At 42.2% G+C, this 15,676-nt stretch overlaps 1 protein-coding gene across 1 annotated transcript in view; it reads right to left on the reverse strand.

The window, feature by feature from the left end:
* Nucleotides 1-12,059: 12,059 nt before the first annotated feature.
* EGLN3 (egl-9 family hypoxia inducible factor 3) overlaps nucleotides 12,060-15,676 on the reverse strand; it is a 32,055-nt gene continuing 28,438 nt past the window's right edge. Inside the window, exon 5 of the mRNA XM_073577848.1 lies at nucleotides 12,060-12,324. Coding sequence (XP_073433949.1) covers nucleotides 12,311-12,324 — 14 coding nt within the window. The 3' untranslated portion in view covers nucleotides 12,060-12,310. The remainder of the gene's footprint in view (nucleotides 12,325-15,676) is intronic.

Consider the following 15,676-nt stretch of genomic DNA (forward strand, 5'->3'; position numbering starts at 1 on the left):
CAAAATGCTTTAGAACATAGGTATGTTCATTTAATTAAAGATAAATGAATGCCAAAAGTGTTGCATATATTATCTATTGATCACAACGTAGACAGTAATTCATAGCTTACAATGCCATAACTTAGTATTTTGTAGCATAACCTCTTGCTTTAACCCCTTCCTGACATGAGCCGTACATATACCGTTCTGTGGGAGCTGCATTCCCGCAAAGAGAAGTATATAGACACAAAAAAAGCCCAACACTTTTAAACAGAAGAACAAAGGCGGTGACCTAGTAAAATAAACCGCCATTATAATGCAATTTCCACTCCATATATGACATGGAACAAGGCGAAAAAATGGGAGTAATGGATTCAAAAAAGTTTTCTTAATATAAAAATATAAATTTTATTCAGCAATAATTACCATATAAATAGCATAATAGCAAGTAGTACAAAGACAGGACAACAATAGAGAAGGGGAGACTGGAGTATAATCCTGTGCACCAAGAACATATGCACAAAAGTACCTGCCAAAAAGTATATCAAAAGCAAATGCCATAAAAAGTACCCCTAACCCAGAGTAACCACAAGCAAACAATACGCTTGTATAATGTAAGCAAGGGCAGGATACAAAAATAGAGAGGCAAAGTACTAACGGTAAAGTTGGCAGACCCTGTCCATTAGGAATCTCACAATAGCCATAATCGGCAATAAGAATGGAAAGGACAGCTTACCAACGTGTGCACAGTGACCCCAAATCCCGCAGGGCAACCCCCGACGCGCGTTTCGCGCTCGTGAGCAAAAAAACGCACAGGATTATACTCCAGTCTCCCCTTCTCTATTGTTGTCCTGTTTGCGTCTTTGTACTACTTGCTATTATGCTATTTATATGGTAATTATTGCTGAATAAAATTTATATTTTTATATTAAGAAAACTTTTTTGAATCCATTACTCCCATTTTTTCGCCTTGTTCTAAAGAGAAGAATATGTATGGCGCCACGATGGTGCGGGCTCACATTGAGCGCTGCGGCGATCGAGTACGGGTGTCAGCTCTATGTGAGAGCTGACACCCTGCAGCAACACCCATGGTTGGTGCTAGCACCGATCACAGGCGTTTAACCCTCTGATGCAGCTGTCAGTAGTGACAGCGACATAGAAGAGCATCGCACAAGGAATGAGCTCCCTGTGTGGTACCCACCAGCACAATGTGATGCTATCGCATTATCCTGATGGTCTCCATGGAGACCCCTGGCCCCAAGATGGCAGCAGGGTCCTTCACGGTCCTACAGGGAAGGTGGCTTGTTGGAGTCTACTAAAAGCAGGAGGTGACATGCCTCTTCCCCTGCCTGTCAGACGCTGCTCTGATGACCTGCAGTGCAGAAGCATTGCAGAGTATGAGATCAGCAATCTGTCACTGTACAGTGATGTCCCAGCCTGGGACAATGTAAAAAAGGGTAAAAAAAAAGTTATTACAAAGTGTAAAAATATATTTAAAAAATCCTCAAATAAAGAACAAAATGAAAGAAAAAATATTCCATTAACCCCTTTCTGACATCTGACGTACTATCCTATCCACGGTACCCGGGCCCCTATGACCGGGGACAGGATAGTACGTCATCGCGATCAGCGGCGCTCCGGGGGGGGCGCCACTGATCACGGCCGGGTGTCAGCTGATTATCACAGCTGACACCCGGCACTATGTGTCAGGGACGGTCACGGACCACCCCCGGCACTTTAACCCCTGGCACACTGCGATCAAACATGATCGCAGTGTACCGGGAGTTTAGAGAAGCATCGGCAGGGAGGGGGCTCCCTCCATTCTTCCCTGAGCCCCCCAGCGCAGCGTGATGTGCTGCGCTGCTCTGGGGGCCTCCTTCCCTGCAGGTCCCTGGATCCAGTATGGCCTCGGGGGCCTGCAGGGAGGTGGCTTCCTCAGTGCCTGCAGAGAGCAGGCAGTGAGGAAGCCTCTGCAGCTCCTGTCAGATCGCTGATCTGACACAGCGCTGTGTGAAGTGTCAGATCAGCGATCTGACACATGACAGTGACTCCCCCCCCACCCCGGGACAATGTAATAAAGTTAAAAAAAAAAGTGTAAATATTATTTATAAAAAATCGCTAAATAAAAAAAAAATCCCTAATAAATTCATTTTTTGGAAATAAAAAGAAAAAAATAAAAGTACACATATTTAGTATCGCCGCGTCCGTAACGACCCGCCCTATAAAACTGTCCCATTAGTTAACTGCTTTAGCAAACCCCTTAAAAAATAAAAAACAATGCTTTATCATCATACCGCCGAACAAAAAGTGCAATAACGCACGATCAAAAAGACAGATATAAATAACCATGGTACCGCTGAAACCGTCATCTTGTCCCGCAAAAAAACGAGCCACGATGCAGCATCATCAGTGAAAAAATAAAAAAAGTTATAGCTCGCAGAATAAAGCGATGCAAAAATAATTATTTTTTATATAAAATTGTTTTCATTGCATAAAAGCGCCAAAACATAAAAAAAAGACATAAATGAGGTATCGCAGAATAAAAGGGCTTTATCAATTTTACCACACATGGAACGATGTAAACGCACCCCCCAAAAGAAATTCATGAAACGCTGGTTTTTGTTCATTCTGCGTCCCAAAAATCGGAATAAAAAGCGATAAAAAAAGTCAAGTGCCCGAAAATGGTACCAATAAAAACTTCAACTCGTCCCACAAAAAATAAGAACTCGCATGACTCGATGGGTCAAAATATAGAAAAATTATAGCTCTCAAAATGTGGTGTTGCAAATACTATTTTTACAATAAAAAGCGTCTTTTAGCGTGTGACAGCTGCCAAACATAAAAACCCGTTATAAATAGTAAATCAAACCCCCCGTTATCACCCCCTTAGGGAAAAATAATAAAATTTTAAAAAAAAATTATTTATTTCCATTTTCCCATTAGGGTTAGGGCTGAGATTATGCACATGGGAAGGAGAAACAGATGCTACAGTTACTTACTAAATGGGAAACTGCTGGGGAAATCAGACATGGAAAAAGACTTAGGCATCTTAGTCAATAAGACGCTAAATTGGAGTGCCCAGTGTCAGGCAGCTGACACCAAGGCAAATAGGGTCATGGGATGCATTAGAAGAGGTCTGGGGACTCGAGATGAAAACATAATTCTCCCTCTGTACAAATCACTCGTCAGACCACACTTGGAGTATTGTGTGCAATTTTGGATGCCGGTGCTCAAGAAAGACATTACGGAACTTGAAAGGGTTCAAAGGCGGGCTACTAAAATGATAAATGGAGTTGGTTCACTACAATACCCAGAAAGGTTATCAAAATTAGGTCTATTTACTCTAGAAAAGAGAAGACTTAGGGGAGACCTAAAATATATGTACAAGTATATCAGAGGGCAATACAGAGATCTCTCCAATGAACTGTTTGTACCAAGGACTGTGACAAGAACAAGGGGGCATTCTCTTCGTTTGGAGGAAAGACAATTTCTGCACCAGCATAGAAGAGGGTTCTTTACGGTAAGAGCAGTGAGGCTCTGGAATTCTCTTCCTGAGGAAGTGGTAATGGCCAACTCACTGAATGAATTTAAGAAAGGAATGGATCCTTTTCTTGTGAGTAACAGTATAGAAGGTTACGAATAACAGAATATTATAGGTAGATGGTTGACCCAGCTTAGGGGAAGGAATTTTTTTCCCTATGGAGAAAATTGGCTTCTACTCTGTGGGTTTTTTGCCTTCCCCAGGATCAACAATGCAGAACAGCTGCACTAAAAGTAGGCTGAACTAGATGGACATACCAAAAGAAGAAAAAGGAGTGCAATACATATAATGAAGTGCACGACAATTTGATAAAGTGAAAATAGTATTTATTAATTAATTACAAATAAATGTGTACAAAAATTAGTTAAAATTGAGTATATCATACAACCCTAATTAGTATATGTACCCAGTGCAAACCAAAGCGACAAGACTCTTTAATGGCACATAATAAAATTATTTCACACAAAAGTGTTATAATGACCATAAAAAAAGCGGTGCTGTTACATATATACAGGCAGTAAAAGCTTTAATGGCACATAATAAAGTTATTTTACACCAAATGTTATAATAACCATAAAAACCAGTAGCGCTACATATATATAGGAGCCAACCCACAAAGTGCTGCCAATAAAGATACCAAAAAGGGTATTATTTTATTTGCCTTTGCAGCAGCTGCCTGACACTGGCCACTAAATGTGAATTTGTCGTCCACCCATACATCCAGGTCTTTTTCAGTGACAGTTTTGCCCAGTGATTTACAATTAAGCACATAATTATACATCTTATTCGTTCTACCCAAGTGCATGACCTTACATTTATCCCCATTAAAGCTTATTTGCCATTTATCAGCCCAAGCTTCTAGTTTACATAAATCCTCCTGTAATATAAAATTGTCCTCATCTGTATTGATTACCCTGCAGAGTTTAGTGTCATCTGCAAATATTGAAATTCTACTCTCTATGCCCCCTACAAGGTCATTAATATATATGTTAAAAAGAAGCGGGCCCAAAACTGACCCCTGTGGTACCCCACTGCTAATCGTGACCCAGTCCGAGTGTGCTCCATTAATAACCACCCTTTGTTTCCTATCCCTGAGACAGCTCTTAACCCACTTACACATATTTTCCCCTATCCCCATTGTTCTCATTTTATGCATTAACCTTTTGTGTGGCACCGTATCAAAAGCTTTTGAAAAGTCCATGTACACCATGTCCACTGCATTCCCTTGGTCCAGTCGGGAACTTACCTCTTCATAAAAGCTTATCAGATTAGTCTGACAGGAACGGTCCCTTGTAAACCCATGTTGATATTGGGTCATGAGGTTATTCTTCTCCAGATACTCCAGTATAGTATCTCTTAGAAAACCCTCCAGGATTTTACCCACAGTTGAGGTTAAACTTACTGGCCTATAATTTCCGAGTTCAGTTTTTGTCCCCTTTTTGAATATTGGAACCACATTTGCTATACGCCAGTCCTGTGGTACAGACCCTGTTATCATGGAATCTTTAAAGATTAAAAATAATGGTCTATCCATGACTGTGCTTAATTCCTGCAGTACTCGGGGGTGTATCCCATCCGGGCCCGGGGATTTGTCAATTTTTGTGATTTTTAGACGCCACCGTACTTCCTGCTGGGTTAAGCAGGTGACATTTAATGGAGAATTTTTATCCCTGATCATGTTATCCATCATGGGATTTTCTTGTGTAAATACTGTTGAAAAAAAGTCATTTAGCATATTGGCTTTTTCCTCATCCTCATCCACCATTTCACCCAGACTATTTTTAAGGGGACCAACACTATCATTTTTTAGGCAAAAAACTCTGCTTTATCATCATACCATCGAACAAAAAGTGCAATAAAATGCGATCAAAAAGACGAAAAAATAAAAATGGTATACCTGAATACTTCATCTTGTTCCTCAAAAAAACAAGCCGCGCATAAAGCTCCATGAGTGGAAAAATATAAAAATTATAGCTCTCAGAACCAAGCATTTCAAAAATAATAATTTTTTCTATAAAAGTTTTTATTGTGTAAAAGAAGTGCCAAAATATCTAAAAAAAAATTATTTAAATGTGGTATAATTGTACTGACCCGAAGAATAAAGCTGCCTTATCAATTTTACCACACATGGAGCAGTATAAAAAAAGGAAAAAAATTCCTGAATTCCTGTTTTTTTTGTTCATTCTACCTCCCAAAAATTGGAATAGAAAGTGATCAAAAAATGTCACGTGACTGAAAACGGTACCAATAAAAACGTCAACTCGTCCCACAAAAAATAAGCTGTTCGCCGAAACATGGAAAAATTATAGCTGTCTAAATATGGCGATGCAAAAACTAGTTTTTGCAATAAAAAGCATCTTAGTGTATGACAGCAGCCAAACATAAAAACCCGATATAAATCAGGTATTGCTGTAACCTCACCGACCCGAAGAAAAAAGTCGCCTTATCACTTATACAAGGAACACAAGCAACAGCATAAATAATAAAAAAAACAAATTGTTCACATACTGTTGATGTTTTCATTCTGGCTCACAAACATCGCAGTAAGGCTCAGCTCACATTTATCCTGTGCTCTGCGCTGAGCGCTTACACCAGAATTTTTGTGTAAATCTCTGAAATACGTGATTCAGACAGAACCCCCAGTGGAAGATTCCCTATAACGAGGCAGATGGAGGCACTGTGGACGCCATGGGACCTGTGATCCAGCGGTGTCTGTCTTTTAGGCAAGCATAAAGGCACGGTCGACCACATTTTTGTGCACTTCTGAAAAGAAGGAAACCACTGAACAGAGGCCACATGGTGTCCAGAGAAACTCTGCTGCCACATTTTTGTGAATGGATCCCTCTGGGTTTCATTTATAAGGCATTTGGAGATTTAGATGGGATCCCCAAAATAAGTGGTCAGTGTAGAGTGCCGGATAAATGTGACCTTAAATATTAAGTAAAATGTTCTCAATAACAGCTTCAACTTAATCCACAAAAAAAAGCAAGTCCTTATTCAGGTCTGTCATCTATCAATGAAAATATAGGTAGTACAAAGGCTCTGGAAAAGCGAAATGGCTCCTTGAGTTTTTCTCACGGTGCTAGCGGGGATCTCACAAAGGTCACGATAGTTCAGCCCGGCAGGGAACACGGTCTCAGTAACCGGCAGTAACCTCGATGATGTCACCGCCGGTCACTGAGGCTGCGCTCGCAGTTCAGTCACCAGTAGTTATCAGCCTTTACGGTCGCATTTTGGCAATGTCCAGGTTGAAAACTGTTTTTCCCTCAGACATAGAATACGGCGTGGGACAAAACGACGGAGAGGTGAGGGATATTGTTTTTTATTTTTTGGTTTATTACAGAATGAGGGCTTCGGTGGAATTAGGCGTTAGGTGAGTAAAACTGTGTTTGTTATTTTCAAATAAAAATTTAAAAGTGTGTTTTGTTTTATTTCTAATAAAGGACTTTATTCTGGGTGTGTGTTTATTTATCATATAACTGTAGGTAAGGGTCCCGTTTCACTTAGCGACGCACCAGCGTTCCCGACAACGATACGACCTGGTAAGGATCACTGTTGCGTCGCTACATGGTTGCTAGTAAGCTGCCAAACAGGCAGATCTCTTCAGCGATGCAGCAACGATCCGGAGAACCGTATAACGACCTCGGCGGTCGTTGGTACCTTGTCACACAGCAGCTTTTCTGACAATTCCCGCCTGCGTCCCTGAGTTCTGCGTCGCCAACGAGGTCGCTCATTGGGGTAAAACACAGTGATGTGCGCTGGCCAGCGGGACATAGACGATGAAAAAATGGCCCAGGACATTCAAGCATGATCAGTGATATCCAGCAGGGGTCGGTCGCTGCTGCGTGTCACATGTAGCGAGATCGCTGGCGAGGTCGCTGTTGCGTCACAAAATCGGTGACGCTTCAGCGATCTCGCTATGTGAGACGGGGGCTTAAGTAATGGATAAGTGTCTCAGATGCCGCTCCATTACTATCCGTGGGCTTGATGTCACCTGGCAATACAAAAGTGACATCAACCCCACAAATACTAACCCCATTTAGTAGATGTGCCTTTTCTGGGCAGCTGTGGGCTGCTATTTTTAGGCTTGGGGGCCAATATCCATGGCCCCTTACCAGCCTGAGAATACCAGCCCCCAGCTGTCTGCTTTAGCGAGGCTGGATGACAAAAATGGGGGGACCCCACGCCATTTTGTTAAATTATTTATTTACAGCGCAGGAGCTGGCTAATGAATACACCCATCAGCCGCTCCTGCGCTCGTTGTTATTAGCAGCAGCAGGTGTCGGAGGATGGGAGCTGTAGTCAATCAGCTGACACTAGTGACGGAGGTAAACTTTATACCTCTGATCACAGCTGAGCGCTCACTCTGTCTCTGGGAACCACGGCTTTCTGACCGGAGGGGATGATTTCAACGCCGTTCAGAAGCAGTGTTTGCCGCTGGTGTTCGGGCAGCCGAACCCAGACAGTAACACGGACTTCCTGGTGAAGTCTGTGTTCGGTGTCCGTGCCCGATCAGTAGGTGGTCAGTACGGATGGTGAACTTTATTGTTCGGGTTCACCCATCTCTACTCACCACTCATCTAGATATGTTCCCTGAGGGGTCTAGTTTCCAAAATAGTGTCACTTGTGGGGGTTTCCACTGTTTAGGCACATCAAGGGCTCTCCAAACGCAACATGGAATCCTCTAATTATGCCAGCAAATTTTACATTCAAAAAGTCAAATAGCGCTCCTTCCGAAACAGTGGTTTTCCTCCATATGTGGGGTGTTGAAATACTCACGAGAAATTGCACAACAAATTGTATGCTCCAATTTCTACTGTTACCCTTAAGAAAATAAAAATAATTGGGTCTAAAGGAAAATGTTTGTGAAAAAAAGTTAAATGTTTATTTTTTTATATTCCATTAATTCCTGTGAGGCATGAGAAGGGTTATTAAACTTCTTGAATGTGGTTTTGAGTACCTTGAGGGGTGCAGTTTTTAGAATGGTGTCACATACAAACCCAAAAAATTTTTTTAGGGAAAATTCAACTACCTATAACAAAATATGCAAAACATTTGGCCCAGCACATGTTGAAAGTTAACACATGATGGGATAAAACAATGTCAAACACAATTTTCATCTTTATAGCTGACAACCATTTGATTACGGTTTACTAAAATCACCAGAAAAATGGCATCACAACAACCAGGCAGAAGTAATCACACTTATAAAAATTGCAAAACTTTTGGTTGCCACTTTATAGCACATATAAACATTATGTTATGGAAAACATATATACTGGTATGTGTATATTAGTGTAAAATGTAAACCCTAGGACTCTTTCACACATTAGTGTTTTTGATAGGTGTACAATCTGCTATTTCTACAATTACATCATGGTCCATAACAAATTATTATTATTATTATTATTATTTATTATAGCGCCATTTATGCCATGGCACTTTACATGTGAGGAGGGGTATACATAATACAAGTACAGTAATCTTAAACAATACATGTCACGACTGGTACAGGATGAGAGAGGACCCTGCCCGCGAGGGCTCACAATCTACAACGGGATGGGTGAGGATACAGTAGGCGAGGGTAGAGCTGGTCGTGCAGCGGTTTGGTGGATCGGTGGTTACTGCAAGTTGTAGGCTTGTTGGAAGAGGTAGGTCTTCAAGTTCTTTTTGAAGGTTTCCATGGTAGGCGAGAGTCTGATATGTTGTGGTAGAGAGTTCCAGAGTAGAGGGGATGCGCGGGAGAAATCTTGTATGCGATTGTGGGAAGAGGAGATAAGAGGGGAGTACAGAAGGAGATCTTGTGAGGATCGGAGGTTTCGTGCAGGTAAGTACCGGGAGACTAGGTCACAGATGTACGGAGGATGGCTTTGTATGTCATGGTTAGGGTTTTGAACTGGAGTCTTTGGGTAAGAGGAGCTAGTTCAGGGATTGACAGAGGGGAGAGGCCAGAAATACAAGGACCATTTTTCATATATGTAAAGAAAAAAAAATGATATCTGAATCCAGGCCTTATTCTAATATAATTATAAGATAATTAGTCCTAAATTAGAGTAATGAAATGGCACTTCAAAAATGATACAAACAACAAGTCTAGCTGTGATTAGACAGCGGACTACATGGAGAAAACCAGAATATTCATTAAAAATTAAATTTCAATTAATAAATATTTAAAAATTGCAAGACACAAAACATATCACCTCAAAATACCCAGTAGGGGGCACCTGAAAACCAATCTCACACAATAAAAATAGACACAATTGTAAAGTCCGGGCCCAAAAAGAAAGTCAGCTGCACTAAATAAATAAAATACCTAAATGCAAGTATAATTATAGCACAATGGTATTACCTTTAAATGAAAAAGGACCCCATTGCTGAGGACACTATTAAAAATGTATAAAGTTGTCAGAAGACATCAAAAACAAAAAATGTCCCAATACCAATGGCGGCCTCACATAGAAGGTATAACCAAATGAATAGCATGATAAAGGTATTTTACCTGAATTTACATGGCCATAGAACCCATCCAGAAGGAAACGTGGAATGTGTGGGTGGTCAGGTGATTCCCCCTCACCCGATGCGTGTTTCACCCTAGCTTCTTCTGGGGGTGTGTAATAGAGGGGTGTGAGGCTTTATAAGGAAAATCGGAACCAATAGGAGTGCTGTGTGACGATTATATGTGCCGCTCGTTATTGTAAGCCACAGACATTATGGCACATGCGGTCATCAATCCTCCATGTGATAAGGGCACTTCCGGGAATGAGCTCCCTGAACCGCACGCTGGAATGCACGCAAGCCCAGAAAGAGGCTCTCCCGGAAGTGCGTGGTGTTTGTGATGAAACACGCATGCCCACTTATCCGGAAGCATACTATAGAGATGAAATTCACTATTAAAGTGCTGATAATCAGGACTAAAAATATATTTAAACATAAATTGAAATCATATTCCTCGCCAATCGTTACACCGATGCCTCTACCTTGTGCCAATCATTACACTGGCTACCCATCCACTCCAGAATCCAGTACAAACTTATTTCCCTCACCCACAAAGCACTCCACGGCTCAACACCACCCTACATCTCCTCCCTTGTCTCAGTCTACCACCCTACCCGCGCCCTCCGTTCTGCTGATGACCTGAGGTTAGAATCCTCAATAATCAGAACCACCCACTCCTGTCTCTAAGACTATACACGTGCTGCGCCACTTCTTTGGAATGCACTTCCCAGGTCAATACGAGTAGTCCCCAATCCCTACAATTTTAAGCGTGCCCTGAAAACGCATTTATTCAGACTGGCCTACCGCCTCAACACATTAACCTAATCTATCCCTGTGTGGCACAATCAAAAGTTTTACCATAACCAGGTTCCCGCATCATGTTCCCACATGTTTTTTCCTTTTGGTATCTGTTATGATCAATGTGATTATTGTTATGCTGTAATGTCTATCGTCTGTACAAGTCCCCTCTGAAATGTAAAGTGCTGAGGAATATGCTGGCGCAATAGAAATAAAATGTATTATTCTTTATTATTAACCGGGGCAAACTAACTAGAAACTAGAATGAGTGCTGATGAATGAGAGTGCAAAGAATAAATGAAAGTGACAGTGCAAACAATATGCAAATTTATTGATAAGGTGAACAGTTAAGTGACAGTGCACAGAATTAAAAGATTAAATTCAGGTTCATTAAATAAGGTGATAAATAGATAAAGTGACTGCACATTACAATAGTTAAATAAAATATAAAGTGACAAGTGCATCAGGATAGCACCTAGCTCATGAAAATAAAGTAACAAATGCATCATGATGACCTCAAAATCAGGATTATAAAGTGACAAGTGCAAAAAAAATGACACCAAAGTCATAAATATTATGTGACATGAAAAAGCATGAAAAATTTAATGATTTAGGCCGGTTTCACATTAGCGCTTTTTAAGCGCACGCACGGCCGGGGGTAGCTCCGCCCCCGAGCCGGCTCTCTGCCCGGCGTGCCCGCCCCTTGCTTGTAGCGCCGCCTACTAGCGGGCAGCGGCGCCTGCGATCGGCGCACCCTATCTTTAGCATAGGGTGCGCAGATCGTGCGCAGGCCGTGCGCTAGTTGCGCTTTGACCTGCGCTGCGCACTTTTGACGGTGCGCCGTGCGCGCCAAAATCAAACTTTTCGGATTTTGGCGCGCACGGCGCACCGTCAAAAGTGCGCAGCGCAGGTCAAAGCGCAACTAGCGCACGGCCTGCGCACGATCTGCGCACCCTATGCTAAAGATAGGGTGCGCCGATCGCAGGCGCCGCTGTCCGCTAGTAGGCGGCGCTACAAGCAAGGGGCGGGCACGCCAGGCAGAGAGCCGGCTCGGGGGCGGAGCTACCCCCGGCCGTGCGTGCGCTTAAAAAGCGCTAATGTGAAACCGACCTTATAAAAGTAGTCATGATATTACAGAATCCAAAAAAAGAAAATCCTGAAACAAAAAACAAACAAATATATATATATATATATATATATATATATATATATTAATAACAGATAATCCAACCACTAGGCAATAAAAGTGTAAAAAAGAATGCCCTTCCGGTAATCTTCATACTTATGGTACAGTAACTAGTTGAATTGAACCAAGATGTAAATGAGTTAATTTGGTATTTCATAAGCATTTACGGATTAAGAAGTAATGGGTCCATACATAAAGAGTGACTTGAGCAACAATATCCCAGATCCTGATTCATCCGCACAAGAAAAAAGGCACCAAATGAATGACAAACGGAAGGCACAATCCTCATGGCACCCCGAAACAAAGATCCCTCAAGGTAAGTAACCTAAAAAATGAGAACAAATAATTAGACATATAATAAAAACAGAAAAACGCAAATTAAAAAAGTAGACTAAAAACTCATTAAACCCTTACCCCTAAAAAGGATGCCTAAAATACATGGTGAACTCAACATTAAAGAAACGCTGAAAATCCCAGACATTCGTTGAGACCCCTAGGGCTCAGAGTCCCCATCCGATGAAACCATCTGCTCTCCAGTTGTGCAAGAGTCCTAGCCAATTCCCCACCACGTGAGCCCAAGTCCACTTGGTCAATCGCTTGTAGATGACGCCCTGAGAAGTGCAGCACAGATGCTTACGTATAGTATACGAACGAGATCCATCATGGTTTGGGAACGTTCTTGATTTGACATGAAGGCCACAGGGAAAGAAACCTGGTGATCTAGGTTGCCTGACCAAACTTCAGGGTTCGTGTTTTTTTTGCTGTTGCTTATATAGCACCAACATATTCTGCATATAATGACATTATGATGTCTTCCCGCAGTTCTTACTGTAGAACTTCATAGAGAGGTTGGAATATTTCCTTTCTATGGTGTTTAGACCTAACATGAACCTGTACATAAGATTTCCAGCTATATGGGGGAGTATGGGGGAATATGGGCATGAACACCTTCATGCCAGTTTAAGATTTTCTGAATCCATTCCATTTAGGAAATCTGACATTTGACTTTGTCGGGTAATAACTTGCTATGTTTCTATCAATCTATTTTTTTATATATTGGTTTTCTTGACACCTTGTACTTTATGTTAGTAGTAAATATTGTTCAACATGTTTAGCATTCATTTTTGCACTTTTATGCCCTTAAAAAAAGAGACCACACAAAATACTAAATATGTGGGTCTGCATTATACTCTATGGGGCTGAATTATATTGTATGTACTCTATGGGGCTGCATTATACCCTTTATACTAGGATGGATGAGCATATACCAGGATGAGGGGCATATACCAGGATGGGAGAGTATGGAGGGACATACTGTATACCTGGATGGAAAAGCATATACCAGGATAGTGGAGCCTATACCAGGATGGGGGACCGTATACCAGGATGGCTGGACATATACCAGGATGTGGGAGCATATACCAGGATTTGGAAGCATATACCATGATGGGGGAGCATATTCCATTATATCTGCAGTCTGATACCCCTGCTCCTGTCTGTGGCTGCACTTTCTTGCCCCTTCCTGCTCTACTGCTCTTCTATGTACTTTATAGGACTGTATTATATGGGGTTGCATTATGCTCTATGTCGCTGGATTATACATTTTATACTTTATAACAGGATAGGGGAGAAAATACCAGGATGAGAGAGCATGGAGGGACATATACCTGGATGGTGGAGCATACACCAGTATGGGGACATATACAAAGATGGGGCACATGTACCAGGATGAGGGGGAAGTATAAACCAGGATGGGGGGACATATACCAAGATGGGGGTGCATATATTAGGATGGGGACATATACCCGGATAGGGGGACATATACCAGGATGGGGGAGCATATACTAGGATGGGAGGAGCATATATCAGGATGAGGGCAGCATAAACAAGAATGGGGGAGAAATACAACAGGATGGGGAAGTATATTCCTTTATATCTGCAGTCTGTTACCCCTGCTCCTGTCTGCACTTTGTTGCCCATGTCTGCTGTGCTACCGGCGTCTGCTCTCTGTTGGCCCTGCTTGTTCTGCCCCCCCCCGCCTGCTTTCTGCATGTGTTCTTTTTTTTCTACAGAGTGGGCCAAGTGTATGGATACACCTAAATAAAATGGGAATGGTTGATGATATCAACTACATGTTTGTGGAACATTAGTATATAGGAGGGGGAAAACTTTTCAAGATGTGTGGTGACCATGGTGGCCATTTTGAAGTCAGCCACTTTGGATCCAACTTTATTTTTTTCAATAGGAAGAGCATCATGTGACACATCAAACTTATTGAGAATTTCACAAGAAAAACAATGGTGTCTTTTACATAGTAACATAGTTATTAAGGTTGAAGGAAGACTTTAAGTCCATCTAGTTCAACCCATATCCTATCCTGATTCCTAACTTGCCCTAACATGTTGATCCAGAGGAAGGCAAAAAAAAACCCATGTAGCAATCAGTAAGCTATCACATTGGGGGAAAAAAATATTCTTTTAAGAGTCATTTACAAGTTTCCATTTGTTTACAGCCATTGACATGTCGCAGAGGTTAACATGTGAGGAGTGGATAGAAATTGTGTTGATGTCTGGTGAATACAGTACCCGGGTCATTGCAGCAGATTTCAATGCAAGACACCCTACGCAAGAAAACTGTCACCATTCCCATTTTATTTAGGTGTATCCATATAAATGGCCCACCCAAAAATGCACTGAAATGGCTCCGGCGCAGGCGCATTGCTCTGCCCTGTTGAGGGCAGAGCAGAATTCTGCAGTGCGCAGGCGCCAGACCTCTCCTGACGTCTGCGCACTGCAGGACTCAGCTCTGCCCTCAACAGGGCAGAGCACTGCGCCTGCGCCGGAACCATTTCAGGACGGGAGAAGAGGGCGTCATCGCATGGAGGGAGGCGCCGGACGGACCGCAACACCCATCGGACCGGACCGCCCACCTCGGTGAGTATAATATAACGTGTATTTCTTCTCTTTCAGGTTACATCGGGGGCTTATCTACAGCATGCTGTAGATAAGCCACCGATGTCTATGCCGGCAGCTAATAAGCCAAAAAAAGGGTGACAGATTCCCTTTAAAAGTGCACACAAGAGACAAAGTGGGGGAAGAAATATAAGGGTGCTGTCATGGGATCTGTAAAATCCCGTTAACGGTAAGTAACTAAGATTTTTTCCCTTCTCCCATGACAGCACCACTTGAGAGATTTAAATAGATCAAAAGTACCCTAGGGAGGAATCACCACTTGCAATACCTTTCTCCCAAAGGACAGGTCAACAGAGGAGGACAGTTTGAGGCAAAAGTGTCTATAGAAAGTCGAAGGCAAAGATCATGTGGTTGCCTTACATATCTTGTCGATCGACACCTCCGCTTTTTCAGCCCAGGAGGTCGCCATGGCCCTGGTGGAATGGGCTTTCAGGTTTCCAGGAGCTGGCCTATAACTAGAGGTGTAAGCTAAGCTAATAGCAACCCTTATCCATCTAGCTATGGTCCCCCTTTTAACACCACACCCCTTCTTGATTCCTTGGAATGACACAAATAATGCCTCATCCTTCCTCCACTGGCTAGTTCTGTCTAAGTACTGCATCAAGGCAGTTCTGACGTCTAGTGTGTGAAGTCTGGGTTCCTCTATAGTCTGGTTTTCTACAGAAGGAGGAAAGAACTACTTCCTGACTCCTATGAATCTTCAAG

This window comes from Dendrobates tinctorius, unplaced genomic scaffold (assembly GCF_039654945.1).
Source record: "Dendrobates tinctorius isolate UK_male_01 unplaced genomic scaffold, ASM3965494v1 ptg000057l, whole genome shotgun sequence".
Classification (NCBI taxonomy): domain Eukaryota; kingdom Metazoa; phylum Chordata; class Amphibia; order Anura; family Dendrobatidae; genus Dendrobates; species Dendrobates tinctorius.